The 19,965-nt window shown below is 38.3% G+C and overlaps 1 protein-coding gene across 1 annotated transcript in view; it reads right to left on the reverse strand.

The window, feature by feature from the left end:
* The window catches only part of chrna11 (cholinergic receptor, nicotinic, alpha 11), a 38,473-nt gene extending 19,477 nt beyond the window's left edge, over positions 1 to 18,996 (reverse strand). Inside the window, exons 1-5 of the mRNA XM_034301491.2 lie at positions 18,757 to 18,996; positions 16,319 to 16,458; positions 14,774 to 14,818; positions 8,018 to 8,127; positions 6,920 to 6,999 (exon numbers count right to left, since the gene is read on the reverse strand). Coding sequence (XP_034157382.1) covers positions 6,920 to 6,999; positions 8,018 to 8,127; positions 14,774 to 14,818; positions 16,319 to 16,458; positions 18,757 to 18,808 — 427 coding nt within the window. The 5' untranslated portion in view covers positions 18,809 to 18,996. The remainder of the gene's footprint in view (positions 1 to 6,919; positions 7,000 to 8,017; positions 8,128 to 14,773; positions 14,819 to 16,318; positions 16,459 to 18,756) is intronic.
* Positions 18,997 to 19,965: the final 969 nt, after the last annotated feature.

Here is a 19,965-nt window from a genome sequence, read left to right on the forward strand (position 1 = left end):
GCAGGGATTGAGGAGAACAGCAGATGCAGCTGCAGAACTCTATAGGACAAAAGAGGTAAGCTCCTTTGCGTCTTGTTGCAGAAGGCTTGGCAGCTCAGCCCTCTGGAATGGGAAGAGTGAGCTCTGGGAATGGGAATAGCTGCCTCTCCTACAGAGTCAGGCCCTCCTGTACTCTCACTGTCTCCTTTTCATTCTCTAAACTAATGTGACTAATGTGCCCATCCTGGCAGAGAGTGCTGATAGCCTGCCATCTGAGCATTCCGATGATCTGAGAGTAATGCAGGAGTGCAGCGAATGTACTGCAGGCTGATATTAAGGCTATAATAAAACTGAAGCTGGATCTTCCAACCAGTTGCTCCTAGTCTTTAATGTAGCCAGAGGCTAGGCCATACAGGGCTTTAACAGCAGAAATGTTCTTTGTACTGTATACAAAACATGCAGGAAGCCAGTGTAGGTGCTTAAGCATGAGAGTTATGTGTTCTCCCAGTCTGCTATGGGCAGGGTCATACCCAGAATCTAAATTTTACTGAGGTCCACATTGCAGAAATAATTTTATATACTGTACCACAATGCTGAATGTGTACTACACCAATTGCTAATTTCTACTCTGTCATGTTATATCTTTCTTCGTCAATAAATTGCTATGGCTCTATTTAGACTGTTTAATGCTATTGAATTTAATATTTTGCATAGTTTACATTTATTTCTCTTTTTTTCTCTGTGGCTGGGCTTGTCCTGCTTTTCTCTCTTGCTTCTATAAGAGAGTTAAAATCTACTTTTTTTAAATAGGTGAACTCCCCCACTGTAAATAAGACTACAAAAGCCAACTGCCATTTGTTTATTTATTCATTTGTTTGGTTGGTTGTTTTTATGCACCGTTTTTCACCTAGCACTTTCTGTACATCAAGAAAGTTCATTAGCCCTATTGCAAAGATACTGTGACAGTCAAACTGATACTGAGATGGACACACTTGTCCTAAGTGATTACTGAAAAAGCATACATTAAAAAAATGCCATGCTAACACGGACCACATCAGCTAACGTTACTGAGATCAGCTAACATTACTGCATCTAGCAATGTTAAGATTAGTTTCCATTTTACAAACCTCCAAATACCCACATAAACACTCACATTTCTATGTTTTTGCATAAGCTCAAGCATTTATATTACAGCTATATCAGATGTGCATTGCATATCTCTGATCAGTTAAAAATGAAAGAGAGAGAAAGAGAAAGAGAGGAATGGATTCTGGCAAGGTGAAAGAAAGGTATAATAACCAAATGATAGTGAAAGTGACACCAAGACTTCTGACGTGAGCTGAGGTGAATATTATGAAGTCATGGATAGTCAGTGGGACATGGCTGGGAATGTGATCAGCATGAGCTCAGATTTGATATTGATGAGCTCTAGAAAGTTTGCAGCCATCCAAGTCCTTAGATCAGTCAGGCTATCGACCAGGGAGGGAGGAAGAAGTCTGTGTGAGAATGTAGTGTGTATGTAAATCTGTTTCCTGTCGGCATACTAATGAAACTGCAGCCCACACCTTCTGATGTTATTGCCAAAGGTTTGCATGTATATAAAGAACAACAGCAGGCCAAGAACTGAGCCCTTGGGAACACCATGAGAGAAACAAAGTCCATCAATCAAAATAAAATGCCGTCTGTAGGTGAGATAGAATCATAACCAGAGGAAGACAGTATGGGTAAAACCATCCTGTGTCAGTGCAGGAGTATGTTATGTCCCAAAAGTCTAGATTAGATTATATTATATATTTTTTTCAGACAGCCTTTAAGAATGCCATTGACCAAAGAAGAACATATTGAAATCATACTCAAGGCTGGATCGGGAAGCTGCTGCAAGGTTGCGATGGACTTTAACAGGAAACATGGCGAGCACATCACACACCACACTGTTGCCAAACTTATTAACAAATTCAAAAAGACTGGAAGTGTTGCAGACCAACTGAGATGTGGACGTCCATGAACGTCCACTGACGAAGGCACCACCAACGTGTTGCTGGCAAACACAGTCCCCTACGTATGGAGACTTTTGGGACCCCCCGTATACCTAAAGCAGCTGCTAAGTCCAGCAGGACAAGTAGCTTAGGAACCCACAATCATCTGCAATCAAGCAGTTCATAAGCCTAGCAGCATGGCTTGTTCTGAATCCAGACTGAAATTCCTCAAATAGGGTTCTGAAGGCCATGTGTTCTTTGAAATGAACAGCCACTGAATGCTTGAGTAGTTCGCCCAGAAAAGAGAGATTAGAAATATATCTGTAATTAGGTCCAATGCCTATATTTTTAAATTTGGGTGAAACAGAGCCAGAACTAAGAGAAGCACTAACGGCCTCAGCTATAGACTCAGCATGGAGGTGAATTAATTTATTGTTTCTTCGGCCCAGAGTAAGAGGACAGTTCCGAACCACTGGACAAAATGACAATATTGATTTTTTTTCCTGATTTCTGAACATTAAATTTGGATGACAGCTCATAGTAGAATGGAATGTATTATCAATACATACAACAGTTGGCAGTTTTGTAAAGATAAAATCTTTTCAGCAAATATTAAATGGTTGTGTTTAAAATATTTAAATTTTTTTCTGTTTTTCTTTTGGCAGGAGTTATAATTAGGAAAGAAAAAAATTCTCATGCTGTGATTGCTGAGTGGTCAGGGGCGGACTGGACACTACTGCTCAGAGACCCTACTCAGTCCGTTTAGTTTCGATTATCAATTCCCCATGTTAGTGGACGCATGTACCCTAGATAAAGATGGAGAGAAAGCAGAAAGACAGTGCAGAGAAAGCACAAGAATAAAGGAAAGCTGTGCTGGTAGATGCAGCAAAGTGTTTATAAATGGACTTGTCAATTCCAAATGGGTTGCTGGTGATTGTGCTGATAAGGATACGGAATGACAAGCATTCTTTTATGTGAGCCTTTATTTAGAGCTGATTTTTGTTTTGTTTCTCAGAAGAGTTACTAATCTGCCTATTACTCTACAAATAATTTGATTTTTGTATTTCTAAGACCTCTACTGTTGTATGTTGTATGAGCAGTTTATATTCTATTCTGTTCAGAATTTTGATTAATCAGAGTGGATCTTTTCTATAGTTTACTATATAGCGTTGTGTATCTACCTCAGTCATCTGAAATTGTTCCAGTACAACCTGCTATCCTGAGTAATATAAAAAGTAATCTGCCTTTGGTTTCACTTAGCCTTGCACAGTGCACTAGCACTGTAAGATGAAAGATACAGGAAGCTTGTTTTTTTTATTCATTTGTCTGCTTGTTTTGATTAATTTAATTGTAATAAAGCCAAAGAAACATGATTAATTATTGCTGTCCTCTTTTGAGTGCAGTCTGGGAATAAAGACCCCAAAAATTTAGTTTCATGTAGTTTGATCATTCCATCATTTATTACCAGGCTGTATACACACTAACTGTGCATTAAAATAATTTATCAGCAGAAACACTGCACCAGTCAATGCTTTATTCAATTATTGTAATACACCAAAATGAGCTGAATAGATTTGTTTCACTTTTACCATACTGTTTAATTATTTTAATATTTGTTTAAAAATAAATGAGTAACTTTTTCATACAACACTTGTTTATGTATATTTTTCTTATTTACGTGGCATTATGTGCTTGACGTAATCTCATAACAGTTGATGCTTTCATTCATGTTACTTTGGACCTCTTCCCAAAATAAAGAGACATGTGTTCTGCTTGGAGCTTTATAAACAGTGTTACCAGGTGTGTGGTTTTGCCGCACTGCATTTTTTTATTCTTTAAGAATATGTGACAATTTTATGACCTTGTTAACGTATGGTCCTACGCTTTTCAATACTGCTGTTCACCTTGGCTGCTTTTTTCACGCAGCTCTGGCAACCATGGACATAGGACATCTAGAACACAGACATCAATTTTCCTCACATCCAACAAAGAATTTTAACACATTAAACAGAAATTTTGTGACTGCCAATTTTCTGAATGGTGTACAACCACAAGAAAAATGGAATAGGGATTAATTACACTCTTTTCTGCACAAAACAGTCATTTCATTAAAAACAATTAGTAATCAAATGGTGTATTAGCCAAATGAGTGTCCTCCACAGAAGGAGTTCTTATTTAATAAGAATATAATTTAGTAACACAGTATCTTCATTAATGAACTTGCAATTCCTCTTTAGCCCCAAGCTTTTTGACAGCTCAGTGGTTGACCATTTGCCCGCACATGGGCTTTTAAACAACAATTTGCACTTCACACAGAGTGTATTTAATAGGCAGTTCCAGGCGCAGTTTGCATGATGAGATGCATATAACTCTCAGTAAATTGGATGTTAATTTTAGGTGAATATTTTGCAGCCACATCAAGTTGTATTCTGCTTTCTTTGCCTCCTGATGTACATTTGGACCATAGAGGACAGCGATTGAGATGCCTCAGCTGCTTGACTTGTATTCCCGCCCTGTCAGTTGCTTTGGATAGACGCGTCTGCCAAGTAAATACATTTAAATTGAACATAGACGTTAGCCAAGCCAAAAATATTAGTGCTATAGCTTTTGTGTATGCTTGCTGAAGGAAATAACCAATAAAAGAGTATCAGTATTTTATAAAGCCCAGTTTCATAGAGGAACAAATTCGCAAGGGCAAGATTGAAATCACAAACAGCATCTGTATGATCCATTTGTAGACTGTAGCTCAGTACCTTTATGCTGTCGTGTGCAAGCGCTTTCAGATTCCTCTACTTTCTCTCATCCTTCACCAAGATGCAATTAGGCCTTCTCTAATGGCTAGAAAATACTTTTGATCCAAATCAATGCCCAAGGTTTTAACCATAGCTCTTCCCCTAAGCCACAAATCTTTAGTGCATCTCATGGGTTTCTCACTATTGCTGTTACCTTGGGAACTGGCTATCTAAAATCAGAGGCTAATCACTGACAAAGCTCACAAGCTGGAAACACTGCTGCAAACCCCATCTAAATGGATTCCTCCAGGGCTACGGTCGTTACCGGGATCAAAATAGGTCCATGTTTCAGAAATGTGTCATAGGTAATATAATCACCATTCTTAATGTGTACTACAGTACATTAATTGCTAAATTCTGATGTCTCTTATTTCATCCTTTCATTCTTCCATAAACTTCTCTGACTCAAGTTAGACCATTTAATTTTACTGAGTTAAATACTTTTTTGCTGTTGATTTCTGAATTAAATTACATGATGTTATGTCATTAATACAATACTTATTAATGAACTTTATTATGCTAATAATGATATTTAAAATTGACCTAATATTGAATGTTTATTTATATACCGCTTTGCAATTTATAAACTACCAGTTGCCCACAGTATGTTTCAAATAAACTCAAACATTTATAGCATATATATGTGTGTTACATACCTCAACATGAAGTCAAGTAACATAGCATACCACGGTCAAGATTACCACCATGCTTACTCATCTGTTTCAGTACATACATAACTAGCATCTTCAGCTTCTCTGCACCACCAAAATGACATCTTAGCAAGTCAAACTATCTTGAATATAGTCTAAATGATCTAGTATTTCCTATTATAAGATTACACTAAACCAAATATAATATTATAAAACTTGAAGATAGTTATGGCCATGCTTCAGGGAGAAGCAGCAGGAGTGACTCGAGTGTGTGAAGATTTCTAACTGCATTACACTACCTAAAATCTCTATTTTATATGGTGTCTATCAGGCCTGCATTTTTTTTCACTTTATATGAAATTGGTCTCTCCACTTCTAATAAGATAAGATAATCACATTTGACATGACATGAAGATGATGTGAATCCTTTTGTCTACTAATATGGAATGATATGAATAAAACACAGATCTGAGCTCCAAAACAAGTATGAAGATTTTCAAGTCTATAAAGCATTTTACTTCTTTTCAGGAATAAATGTTTGAAATAATGAAAATTATCTGCCAACAGAATAAGACATTTTTATGCTTGAAATAAGAAAAACTGTCTATCTCTTTTATCATAATCTCATAATAAGAAATATTAGATACATTTGCCTATATTCAATCTCGTTTCATTTTGCAGTTGGGTGGCGGAGGGGGTGTTGGAGGAGTAGTGTGTGTTCGGTGAAGTTAAGAAATTTCTTCACTGACACTCAGAAATTTTTTCTAGACACTCAGGTCTCTCTATCTCTGCCTGTTTGCATGATAATGTCTATAGAAAGTAACATTTTGACTGTATTTTGGACCTCATTCAGTAGAGAAAGACACAGAATTGTATCACTGATTTATCCACTTTATTTCTTAGTGTTCCTCAAAAATGGGATGAGAGTTTATCATGAAATTAGTGTTTAGAGTCGACACACTATCTGAAGAGGTTTTCAAAAGGTGTGTAGTGCTTGTGTGTAGTGTAGTGTTTAAGAGCTTTGTGCCACTGGTTTTAGATTTAGTTATTAAAATCATGTGACAGTGGTTAAGAACATTGTGTAAGCAAACAAGAAAACAAAATTCTTTTGCTGAATAAAAAAGAGAGGATCATTAGACTTTCTTTGATTATGAAAGGAGCCTGTTCTGCTGGTGGTGGAAACTGAGGTAAAAATGTATGCGAGAATTTTGAAAACTGCCTTCACTAAATGTATTGTGCATCAAAACAATAAAAAATGTGTTTACAGTTTGCACCACATTCTATTAATCTTCCTCAGTGTTTTTGCAGGAAAATGAAAAAAAAAAAAAAAAAGTCACATAGTAATTTACCAGGAAGATAATCCACCAGAGGATGATGAAGTGTAAATTTCTCTGTGTTTTCCAACCTTGCTGCGCTATTTGCTATTTTTTTTTTTGTTTTGTTTAAGCTCCAAATACCACCTGAGAAAAATCTATAGTGCATTATGACACCAATAATAATAATAATAATAATATGAACAAACCTGGAGGCAGATAGCTGCAGTAGCCGCTGGAATTCACCAGCACATTGGTCTTAAAGGTTGAATCAAAGTCATCATCAGCACTGTGAGGGAATCGGAGAACATAAAATTTAAAAATAACGCAATAAAAATAGTATTTATATAAACACAGCTCAGTGTTTCCCCTGCTCACTGACCAATAAAGCTTGAGATTAATTCACTGTGTTAAGAAGGAAAGCATTTAATTTTTTTTTGGCAAGGACTGCCAGAGAGAAACTGTATATAAGCTTGTAAATGCTAACTGCTGTGCTTGATGCATTAATGTATTCGTTCACCACATTAAGAAATGGTGGTCATTTTTTCCCCACTGTGGTCTGAACTTTCTCTCATATTACCAAGCATTTAAACAGCATGTGACCACTAATGTCCTGTGGAACTATGAAACTAGATGATGCAATTTGCTTTTCTTGTTTTCTCAATTTTATGCAAATTAGTAAAGACAAAGTGGACCAAGTGTCTAAATGAGTTCAGCACCACAAGAATGGAATAAGCATGGGCTGTAGAATGTGTCCAGTCTTGTACTTTAGTTACTACTAGAAAAACATGTATGAAAACAATTTATGAGGATAAATCTGTCATCAACGTGGGTAATAAAAATTCAAACAAAATATTCTGTTCACAGTTTCCCATCTTAACCTGTTAGCTGTCTAACCTACATTGCTGGTTAGTTTAATAGAAACCAGTAATGATGCTAGCTTGATAGCATCCCATGCTATAGGCTAATGTAGGCTAGCTAGCTTGAAGGGTCTTGAAACATCTGATGCCTTCTGAGGCAGGTAAAGCTCAAAGCTGCACTCGCTCCTGTTCCTCAACCCTGTTTGGGCAAGGAGCAAATTTTAAACTAGAAATGTAAGGATGAAAGGGAAATGAGAGTCTGAGTGCAAAATCAATTAAATGAATTTGTACAAGTTTGAGTTTTAGCAGAACTGTTTATCTTTGCACTTTGAATTAGCACTTAGACACTGCAGTCCACTTTTTTACAATTCTTTACCCTGTCCCTAACAATCTAACAATTATTTCATTGTGTCATTTAACTAAAACAAAAATTTGTGATGTTTGTACCTGTTGTAAAGCAGGATGTCTGGGGTCCAAATTTGGTCAGTGGTGAATCTAAGATTCTTCACTCCTGGATATTCTGATTGGTTCCACTGCAGATAATAATCATACCAATGCTGCAAAAACATATAGGCCATTAATTAGATTTATGTCACTTCCACTGATTGACTACTCCATCAGAACATGTCTGAAAACAAAATCAACTGCATACTGTGTACTTTGCACTTTGTACTTTGCATATATGCATCATGCTGACTATAAGTGAATGTCATTTAATTGTTTATACTGGCAAGAACAGAATAATGGCAATTATGCTGCCATTCGGAGGCTATGGAAGAACTGTGGCCTATTCAGTAACTTCACCCAATGCTGCTGAGTACAATGGGGAGGTGAGCAGGCTACTGATGTGACTGTAAGGACACGAAAAGGAAGACAAGTTCCTCTACGGTGCAGTCAAAGGACGAACAGCAGCTGACAGGGAGAACAAGTGCCCTTAAAGTGTTGGAACACAGAGTAGAGGAGCTGGGATAAATGCAAGAGCCAGTAGTGACAGTGGAACAGCACAGACCCTCATGTGCTTTCATTAGCTGCATCACATTCTCTAAGTTTAAGACCCACCTTGGAGGAGAGTGCTAATAGCCAATAGAACATTCTGAAGGTCAGAGTTTAACCCCAGAAACCAGCACAATGGTTAATTTCCTGCAAGCTATCATCACGGCAGTGGCAAGGCTAATGTGATTGTGCACCTAATGCAATGGATTGAATGCCTGATGAGGAGAGTGGCTGAGCTATCTCAGTGTGTTTCAGTTACATAAAGGAGCTCTTATATGCATTCAAGTGTGCAGGGAATCTGCGACCCGGTTTAAGAGTACACAGAATGGCTGCAGTGACAGATGTGGAAACCACAGGGCTGTCATCACTAAAGGGACCATTAACCTCACTTGTGAATAAATTTCAGAGGCTGCAATGGTGAATGGAAGGAGTTATGCATGATGTGCTATGTGCCACATAGATTCTGCAGCAGCAGATCAGACTGCAAAGGCAGGTGAAAGTCAGGAAAAAGACTGACCAAACCACAAAAGCCCAACTCACAAGAAGTGCTGGAGAATTCCCCTGACAGGTTTTAAAATATGTGGTTGACAGTGGACTGGCTTACCTCTCTGCAATTAATGCCTTGGAGGTTGATAACTTCAGATCAGTGGCTACTGATGGTTTACAGTTTCACCATAGAGCACCACAAAACACGGGGAACTGCCCCACAGAGGAGAAAGACTGGAAGTGCAGTCACTACTAGAGAAACAATCAAAAGTGTACTTGAGCCAGAGTACCTGGCCGTATTCCTTCCAATAAAAGACAGAATCCACTCCATTCTAGATCTGAGAGAATTTAATTACTTCTTAAATTGGCTGCCATTCCATATTCTGTGCATACCAGATTTGATGCAGAGAGTGAACAAATGACTGATTTGTGACCATACATGTGAAAGATCTCCATATTCCAGTGGTTGTGAAACACAGACAATGTCTATATTTCCATATAAAAGGGATCAGTAGTAAGTGATGAGAAAGACAGAGCACCTTATTTCACACATGGAAGCTCTGGGGCTAAAAATCAATCAGACGAGGCCATATTCAGAATTTAGTTATGTGCGGTTAGTAAGGATTTAGTACTGAAATTGTGCTTAGGTATGCACAACCCAACCCTCAGGTATGTGCAATTCTGACCTTGGACCCATTTTTCTTGAGCTATATACCAGCTCAAGAGAGAAGCAGTATTAAGTCCAGTGCTACTGACAGTTTGATGTAGCTACAGTATGTCATCCTGAAATGGTGCACCCAGAAATCAACTTAAGCAGATGTGTAGCCTGTCTCTGAATACGAATAACTTTCCCCAAGTAAACACTGATGTCACTTTTGGACTTAAGTCACTGACTCTGAATACAGCCCAAGAAGAGGATATGGAAAAATTTGAAAGTGAAAGAAAGATGGAAAAAACAAGGTTTGATATCAAGATATCAACATCCTCAAATAAAAGCTCTGTGAGTATGTGCTGCAAGATTTTCAGGAACCCCTAAGGGGGTCACACATAATAAAATGGGACTAAAATGTAATGGGCAAGCAAACTCTGGAAATGGGCAGATGCACACCTTCTGTCTCTGCGAGCTACAGGGCTGGTGAAATCAGACAGAACATGTGCTTTCTCACGGCAAACCTGTGTCTGGATATTGGTGAATTCACAATGAAGAGGTTCAGCTAATTTTGAAAACCTACAGCAGGATGGAAGTTGATCTTAAACACTCTTATGAGTGTGCTGGTGCTGTCTACGCCTGGTTGTATGCAAGCACGTGGAAAGTTTTCTCACTGTGGTGTGAAATAAACCCGTGGGCATAAACTCCTTATCTTGCAATGTGAACCATGTTACAGAGGTTCTGCAGAGTCAGCTAAAAGTGTCTATGTCTGGATCTAACCCTAAAGGTGTACATAGCAACTTTGTCTACATACTAGGGACAGATTGATGCAAAGAGTGCATCAATGAGTGCATAAACTAGTAAGGGCATTTCTTAAAGGTGTGGAATGTCTAAAACACCCAGGCAAAGCAATGATCCCACAGTGGGGTCTAGACTTGGTGCGAGGCAGTTTGTGCAATTTGCCATATTAACCAGTAGAAGGCATGCATATAAAATGGCTTTGACTTAAGAGAGCTTTTTTGCTGGCCATCATTACAGCCATATGAAGCAGTAAATTGTATGCATTATCAGTCAGCACACAGTGACTGCACTTTTGTGGCTGAATCCAGCATTACTGGCATAAACCTATCAACCTACCTTGCAGATGAGACTGTACCCAGGCCAGCCAGCTAGAGGGTGACTGACAAACTTTTTGTGTGCTTTTGGGAGCACCATAAAAGTGTCTCGCAGTCTAAGGACAAGTTAACCCATCGATTAAAGTAATCAATTTCGCAGGCATAATTGGATGCAAGCTAAGAAAAGCCTCCTTTAATTAAATACCATTCAGTACCCTCTATGGCTACCTCCAGGAGGGCACTAAGAGTAGAGTCACTAATGGACATTTGTGAAGAAGCATCCACCTTCACAAGGTTCTACAGACTACATGCTGTGTCATCAAATGTGTGGCAAACTGCATCTGACCCTGAGTAATTTTAATCCTCAGTTTAAAACTGCATGGGCATTTTGAGTGATGCTTATCTGCAACTAAGAGTATCAGTAGTAAGTGTCAGTACTTGAGTGATTAATTTTTTTTTTTTTTAGTAGTTTAAGCAGTACTGGTACTTGAGTGACTCTTATCCTCAATAGAAACAGTATCAGGACTCAAATGATTCTCAAATAAGAGCAGAATTAGCACTTGAGAGGATCTCACCCCATTAAGGATCAGCCTCACATTTGAATGACTATCAAGAGTGAGCAATATTGATGCACTGAGTGGTTCATTGTTCCCCATCCCAATCACCACTTATTTGAGCACTTTCCAAGGAATGCATCAAGAAGTGTTATGAACCCTTGTGATCACATTGATATGCGGAGTCCAGTGGTTCTGTAAGGAGACCGCCCTAGCGATCCACAACATAACGAAGTAAAAGAGAATGTTATGTATATAACCCTGGTTCTGTGACTAAGTGGAGGATTGCCAGGTCAGAGGAGCATGGCTAGCAGAGCCCGTTTATGGGCTACATTTGTGAATTCATGGGTACAAGATGCTATCTTTACTTAGCTAGAAAAAGAGCACATAGGAATACACCACAAGTTCTGGAAGGAAACGGCCATTGCTGTCCTCTAATTAATCACAGAACCATGGTTACATAGGTAACCTATGACTTTACATACAATACATGACACAAGCATGCAATTTTGTTTTGTGTGCTTTTGAGCTGATCTCTTCAAGCATATCAACCCAATTGGAACCAATATGATGAGAAATGATGCATGATCATATGTGATTGTACAACCTGATCTCTCACAATTTATAAAAATTCCACCAACTGAGAGCCTTGCTGTTAGATATCATCCAAAAAAGAAAGAAAAGCTTTGACTACAAGATAGTGCCAGTGAGGTCAGCTGCTATCGCGACTGCTCCGACCACACATTGTTTGTTTTTGTTTATTTTTCCACTACCTTACTTTAGCCTCTTTTTCTTTTCACCAGGGCTATTACCAGATACGATAGAAATACTCTTATTTCTATCGGTTTACTTTGGTCTACTTCTATTGGTCTATCGCCCTTTTTAATAGTGGACCCATACTAGCTGAGCGAGATCCTGAGGAGGAACAAAGGCTGCAACCCTAAGCGGCGATCCAAAGGGAAACAAGTCAGAGTCAGGAACAGGCTGAGGGCTCTCGCACTCCGTGCTCCCCTGCCTAGCGTCCTGCTAGCCAACATCCAGTCTCTGGAGAACAAGCTCAATGACCTCAGGGCCAGGGTTAAGTTTAACACTGGAACCTTTCCAATTCGCATACTGCTCCAATCGATCAACCGATGACACCATCGCACACCTCCTACACACAGCCCTGACCCACCTGGACACCAGGAAAGGAAATTATATTAAAATGCTCTTTGTTGACTACAGCTCAGCATGTAACAGTATAATTCCCTCCAAACTCACCACCAAGTTGGAGGACCTGGAACTTAGCCTGTCCCTGTGTCAGTGGATCTCAGCTTCCTGACAGGCAGACTACAAGCAGTACAGGTGGGCAGACGTGTCTCGCCCTCCCTCACCCTCAGCACTGGTGCTCCACAGGGTTGTGTTCTGATCCCCCTGCTGTACTCATTGTACATTTATGACTGTGTGGCCACGTCCAACTCTACTACCATTGTTAAGTTTGCTGATGACACTGTTGTGGTGAGCCTGATCTCTGATAATGATGAGAAGGCCTACTTGGAGGAGATTAAAATCCTGGAGAACTGGTGCCAGGAGAATAACCTCCTCCTGAACGTCAGCAATTCAAAGGAGTTGATAGTGGACTTCAGCACGAAGCAGGAGAGAAGCTACCTGCCCCCCTAAAGCCAATGGGCCCCAGTGGAGAGAGTGGACAGTTTCCGATACCTTGGTGTTCACATCACACAGGACCTGTCATGGTCATATCACATTAACACCCTGGTGAAGAAGGCTCGTCAGTGTCTTTACCACCTTAGATGGTTAAGGGACTTTATACTGCCCTTCCTGGTGCTAAGGAATTTTTACATCTGCACCATCGAGAGCATCCTAATAGGAAGCATCATAGCCTGGTTTGGGAACAGCACCAAGCAGGATAGGTGGGCTCTTCTGAGAGTGGTTCGATCAGCTGAGCATACTGTTCACAGCTCCCTGACCTGCAGTCCATCTACAGCAAGCAGTGCTGGACCAAGGCCGGGAAGATAGTGAAGAACCTCAGCCATCCGAACAACAGTCTCTTCTCTCTGTTGCGGTCAGGGAAGTGCTTCTGCTCCCTGAAGGCCAACACAGAGAGAAGGAGGAGGAGCTTCTTCCCACAGGCTCTTCAGGTCCTCAACCAGGAAAACACCTAGGACTAGACCTTGGATTTGTTTGCACAACACCCACAACCCCTACATCCCCCCTACATAATATACACGTATTACCCCATATTTATAAATATTTATTATATATGTTGGCAATTTCACTGCAACTGCCTCAGCCCGATGTTTCACAGCATTGCATTGCACTGCACATACAGCTGCACATATCTGCACTTTATTCCAAATATAGTCCATACTGTTACTTCCATCTGTCTTTTATATCCTTTATATTATACTGTATTTTTATATTTTTTCTTTTTCTACTTGTATATAAGTAAATTCTGGTTTACGTAAATTCTATTTTTATGTCACAGACAGTCGTAAAAAGCATTTCACTGCATGTCGTACTGTGTATGGTTGTGTGTGTGACCAATAAAATTTGAATTTGACCCCTGAACTTCATCCTATCCTTTACATTGCATACCTCACGAATTTAGAATCTTGCTTCCAAAGACCATGCTGGAAAGCATTATCCATCTGAAGCCAGCTATGATTTTTATAACCCAGCTCTGTAGCCAAGCTTGACACCATGCAGTTTGTTGAACTACTTTAGATGTGTGCAGGGTTTGAATTGGAGCTCTGTTACCTTTGCTTTATATGATACTACAATTTGATAGAAATGTAAATTATAGCACAGCATAATGGTGACAATAATGATTATGTAACACAGTTTTGCACAGCTTTATAGAGAAATGCTGTACGGTATCTTTGCCAGAAAAGAAACAGAAGATGTTTTTGATGCCAAAACTGCCAAACAATAAGTAGTGAACCTGGGTGTAGTTCATTAAATTAAGCTATTAGAACAGAGACAAATATGTCCTGACGTTGTTTTAACTACATTTCAAAGGATATCCATGTTATGAAACTCAATAAAATTATACAGAAATTGAATGATACTTTTCTCACATTGCTGCCTATTAAAGCAGTAGATCTTATCCAACTCCTAAATCCCAGTTTAATCCCTGCGTATATGTGTGTATCAATTATGACTGAATATTTCAGGTGACTCTATTGTTGAAGTTTATTTGTTTTCTTTATATTTAAATAATAGATTTGGTGAGATAGATAGGGGTTTCCATAATGCACACAAAGGATACTGTGTCACAAGTTTGTTTTTAAAACCCTAGGCATTTTAATAACCGTATGTAGATAAAGTAGAACTATATAAGACTGCCAAGATTAGCACAATATGACATTCTAGTTAATATATTATAGATGTTAAGGCTCAGGCTTACCATGTTCAGCCAAATATTGGTGGTGAGAACCTGATTTTTCTCATCCTGAAAAAGAAATAGAGAGAAAAAGAGTTGCTCTTTCATATACATATATTACGAGACACCTGCACAATAAGGATACACAGTACAACCCATCGTTCTGTATTGTCTAGAATTACTATGGATGTGAAAGACAAGCAGATAGACAATTTCAAACATAAATCAGTGCATATGACCAGAGCTTCAGCCAAGCAAGTGGTAAATTGAACAGTTGAAGCGCAGGAAGATCAACAAATCTGTACTTTGGCCAAATTGCAGTTTTTTGCAGACCAAGTACAAAAACACTGTGAGCACTCAATGTCAATGACAAGCAGTAGAACAGAAGGGAAAAAGTGAGGGAAAAAAAGAAAATACTCATTTCACACTACTAGGAAAAAAAGTTTTCTTTAATCTGTATTTTCATCATTTCATAAAGGAATGGTTTGGCAAACAATCTGGTTTAACTAAATTTGCCACTTACTTAAAACCCCCATAAAAATATCGGTATTATTTTGCATGTGATGATATTTTGGTATTATAGTGATATAGTAATATAACATTTAGTGTGTATTGCACATTCTTCACGATCTTTAACTCTTTGTTTTTAACCAACCATAGGCCTCCTTTAAAAGTCTACCTCAGGATTTATCCACCCACCATCCTGGAGGTCCAAATGCCCTACAACATTTCAGCATCTCCCTTCTCCCAACACACCTGTTCCAGGTTATGGAGGGCTTAATAATTAGCTCATGAGCTGCAACATATACTGTACGTTTGGAGCAGGCAGATATTGAAACTGTGCAAGCCAGTGGGTCTTCAGGATGGGAAATGAGACACCCTGTTTTCTAAAACCCCAAGGGACATACAAAAGAGACAAAAAAAAAGAAAAAGCAACAACAATCCAAGTATAAAGCAGAGCAATTCCTACTTTCTGTTTATGAGCACGGAACCTTTGTTATCCTCCTTTGTGCTGACTGTACAGCATTAAGAACACACCAGGCAGACATCACTGATAGTAGAGCAAAGGAAAGAATACACAACTGACCTGAGGAACTGATTCCCTTATCTTAATCTTTTTTTAATATAATATAATTATATTATATTAAAAGTTAACACTAAAAAAAGACCACTTGCACCCTTCCACCCTTTTTAAAGAACTTTACATGACCTGTGATTATCCCATGGGAAAGCATTAGGGATGAAAGTGATATCAACAAGGATAACCAAGGAAACATCAGTTTAGACTATCCAACTAGTAAAGCAGAAAAATTGTGAGTCAAACTGTCTGTGATTGAAGATATACAGCCAAAAATTAATCACAAACATAACAACTGTAGATGACAGAGAGAGAGAGAGAGAGAGAGAGAGAGAGAGAAATTAATCAGAACACAAAAAGGGAGTTGGGCAAAGCAGAAATAGAAGAAAAAGAAAAAGAATAAACTAAGAGAAAGAGAGAAGAGAAAAGCTAAACCGTTAAAACCCATAAAGGCAGAAAAAAGAAAATGAAAGAGGAGTGCAAGACCTCACCACATCCATGATCTGTACCAAGCTGAGAGTAAGGACGACTGTGAGAGGCTGTGAGTCATTGGCTACTGGCCGCTCCATACGATTGTAGTCTTTTAACAAGTTTTTTAACAGAGTCCTCTGGTAAGGGCCCTGAACAGAAACTGCAACAGATGGATAAAATAACAAAAGAGAAAGGCAGACAGAATATATTGTGTTAAACTGGTTAATCCTCACTCATTACCTCACATGTATAATGAAACTATTAAACATTACACCATGGTATCATAAGCATCCATGAGCACAATATTTTAGACACACATTAACCACAGAAGCATGCAGAGTGAGAGAGAGATTTAAAAGAGAGAAGGGTGATGCATGATGATTCAGCTGTTGTTTAAATGAGGTTGATGTTCTAAGCTTTGCCAAAGGCCACGTGTGCAACACCAGTCAATCTATCAAAAGCTTAATTGTGGAAAGACATCTGCTGTGCCTTTTAAGTGACATGCCATAACCAGTCTAGAATACACCAGAGATTTAAAAATATAGAACGTTTTTATGAAGAGACATTTTCAGATATAAAAAACTGCCATGAATATCAATCAAGAGAAGTGTGAAAGAGCAGGATCTAGATGAAAGAGGGCAAGAAAAGAAACAAAACAGAACCATTATCTGCTCCTTTTAAATCTATCTGGATCTTGAGTCTTTGAAAACCTGATCCCTAATTGATTATAAAAGCATGTCAACTTCAAACCTCGTGATGAAACAAGTCATAGTGAAAGACAAGAGGTTATAATGTGCCAGAATTGCCTGCACATTTCATATATCACTGACTTCAATGCTAACAGGGTCAAACTTTGGTGCTCTGAAGCGTTAAGCAGTGCCTCAGTAAGACATGAGTATGAGTAAGACATTAATCATGCCCAGAATAATGCTATGGCTGTTGTCCTCAGCCACCTCACCTCATTACTTTCATAATAATGTTAATCAGATTTGATTAGGATATTAATTATGTCTGTCTAAGATAAGCATGTGTGGTATTTAGGAACAGATTGCGAGGGCAGGTGTGTTGTACGCACTGAATGCTGAGAAATGTTAAACATATTTTAATTAGAGTTTCATGAAACAAAATTAGGGTTTTCATAAAACATTGCATAAACAAGAAGAATTTGGGTTGGTGGAAATTGATTAATGTTAAGCAATATAGCTAAGAATAATTTAAATGTAGTTATTTTTGTATTATACAATATTTTTAGAGATATAATAATCTTTGCTTTAAAGGCAGAGAAAAATTATACTTCCTGAGCTTAGTCCCATCAGGTGCTTGTGGAAATGAGTGGAAAGCATTTGTTATTGCACTATTTAGCACACAGTTATGCACTGGAGACATTTGGAGGTGGAGACAGTTCTTTCAAGTATCACTTTGCATAATGAGCATAAACAGGGTTGCTTAAATTAAATTAAATTAAATTAAATTAAATTAAATTAAATTAAATTAAATTAAATTAAATTAAATTAAATTAAAGTAAATTAAATTAAATTAAGATTATGTAAATCAACTAAATGCCTACTTTTAACAAAATGCATTGATTTGGATAAATTACACATAGATTTGTTATTTATATATCTTTTATATATATTTATATATAGAGAAATATTTGACTCCTTAATTTGCAATTGTAATATTACCAAAATTAAAAAAGCTAAGGACACAAATTAATTCATTAATACTTCATTAATTGTAAATTTGTGAACCTTTAAGGTAAATCTTGGCAGCTTTGATTTTTGAATAGGTTCATATAAATAGCATATGAAGCTACTGATTTGAATTTTTAAGCAAAAATCAGATTAGTTTTATTTGCTGTAGTGTGTTTCTGCAACTCGTACATGCACATACTCTCTCTCTCTCTCTCTCTCTCTCTCTCTCTGTCTGTCTCTCTCTCTCTCTCTCTCTCTCAACTCCACTGCAGCAACATATCCATAATAACATAAGAAGGCTGTCAGATCAAAGCACAAATCTCTGTCCAGCGACACAATTTCTCTCTCTGCATCCCTCCAGCAGTACTCTGGATGGATATGGATGGATGAAAACGAGGAGCAGGGGGAGAGAGAGAGAGAGAGAGAGAGAGAGAGACAGAAATGGAGGGGGTGAAATTTATGATTGCAGCTTCCAGCGCTTCACTGCTAAAGCATGTTTGTCTTTTTCTCTCTTTTGTTCCCTCTCTTCCTCTTTTTCTCTCTATGATAAAATCACTCCTTCACTTCTGAAAGCAGTACAATAACATATTCTACAGGTATATTAGTAACATACTGCTGAAAGAGGATAAACATGGATGCAAAGCTCAGTACTGTTATAGCACAGATTAAAATTCTCTTTGCAATTCTTGAGCGTTCTTTATACCTTTATCACTTATACACTCTTGCATAAAGAAACACACACATAGACACACACACATACCTACCCTGGACCAAAGTGGAGATTCCAAACAAAGTCAAAACCAAAGAGTGCCACATTCCAAGTGTGAAACGCAGAGACGCAGAGAGAGAGAGAGTGTGAAAAACAGATCCAAAATGAGGAGAAGGAGAGGAAGAGGAGAAATCCTGTGTGAGGTATGAAGGAGATGAGAGGAAGGCAGGAGATGCTGTGATTCAAGCACTGAGTGGAATGAATGAGAAAGGGACAGCGAGGCAGAAAGAGCGCCTACGCTGGCTTCTCTGAGCTGACACCGAAGCACAGTGAGTGAGAGGATGGGGGGAAACATCTGATTGATTTCAGTCACACAAGTCAGCTCTCTCCCCTTCCCTCCTCCCCCCCCTCCCTCAAGTCTTTTGGATTAAGAGAATAAAAAGGCTCTTTGGGAAAGCTTCTTACAGTGTTGTTTTTACAGGTGTGTTGAGATAAGTAGATCTGATGCATACAAGGTGTATGATAACAGGAAAAATGTAAAAAAATTTCAGTGATTGTTCAATAAATAGAATGAACTGATGAGAATAATGAAATTTCTAGTAAGTCAAGGTGACTGCACCTGTGTTATGAACTAGACGACATTTCATGTGTATTTTCAATGTATTTTCTAATTCATTTCCATATTATTTATCTGAAGGGCTTTAGTCCTTAGAATTGATACCTTTAGATAAGTGGTAAAATGTCTTCGAGCTAATAAATAAAAGTTGTACTTTTATTTTAGATTTTAGATTTCTGTCTATGTCAATACAACAATTTTAATAACCAGTTATTTCTATTTCATAATCATTTATTTAGTAATGTCAATATCAAACATTTGTCTGTTATTCCACAAAGCCCCTGAGAACTAATTTTCATAATTAGCATTAACTGTTATCTCCAGCTTCTATGGTGAACCAAATGCCAAAAGATTGAACACTGTTGTTGGTTTTTCCAATCAGTATAAACAACCGCAAGTCTGTTATAAGATTAGTCAGGACACTGTTGGGTTTCTGTGTGTAGAGTATAGTGACTCTGTGTTTAGCTGCTGGTGAGCAGGGCGATGGAAAGCGGAGGGTGTGAGCCCCCTGCTGGGTAAACAATTCACACCTCTCCACAAACACAGGTACAGAGGTAAAGCAGGCAGCACAACTAAAGCTTTTTAATAGTAAAACACCATATACAACTGGCACAATAAAATCATAACATTTAAACCTAGTGGACTAGG

This window comes from Pangasianodon hypophthalmus, chromosome 29 (assembly GCF_027358585.1).
Source record: "Pangasianodon hypophthalmus isolate fPanHyp1 chromosome 29, fPanHyp1.pri, whole genome shotgun sequence".
NCBI lineage: Eukaryota > Metazoa > Chordata > Actinopteri > Siluriformes > Pangasiidae > Pangasianodon > Pangasianodon hypophthalmus.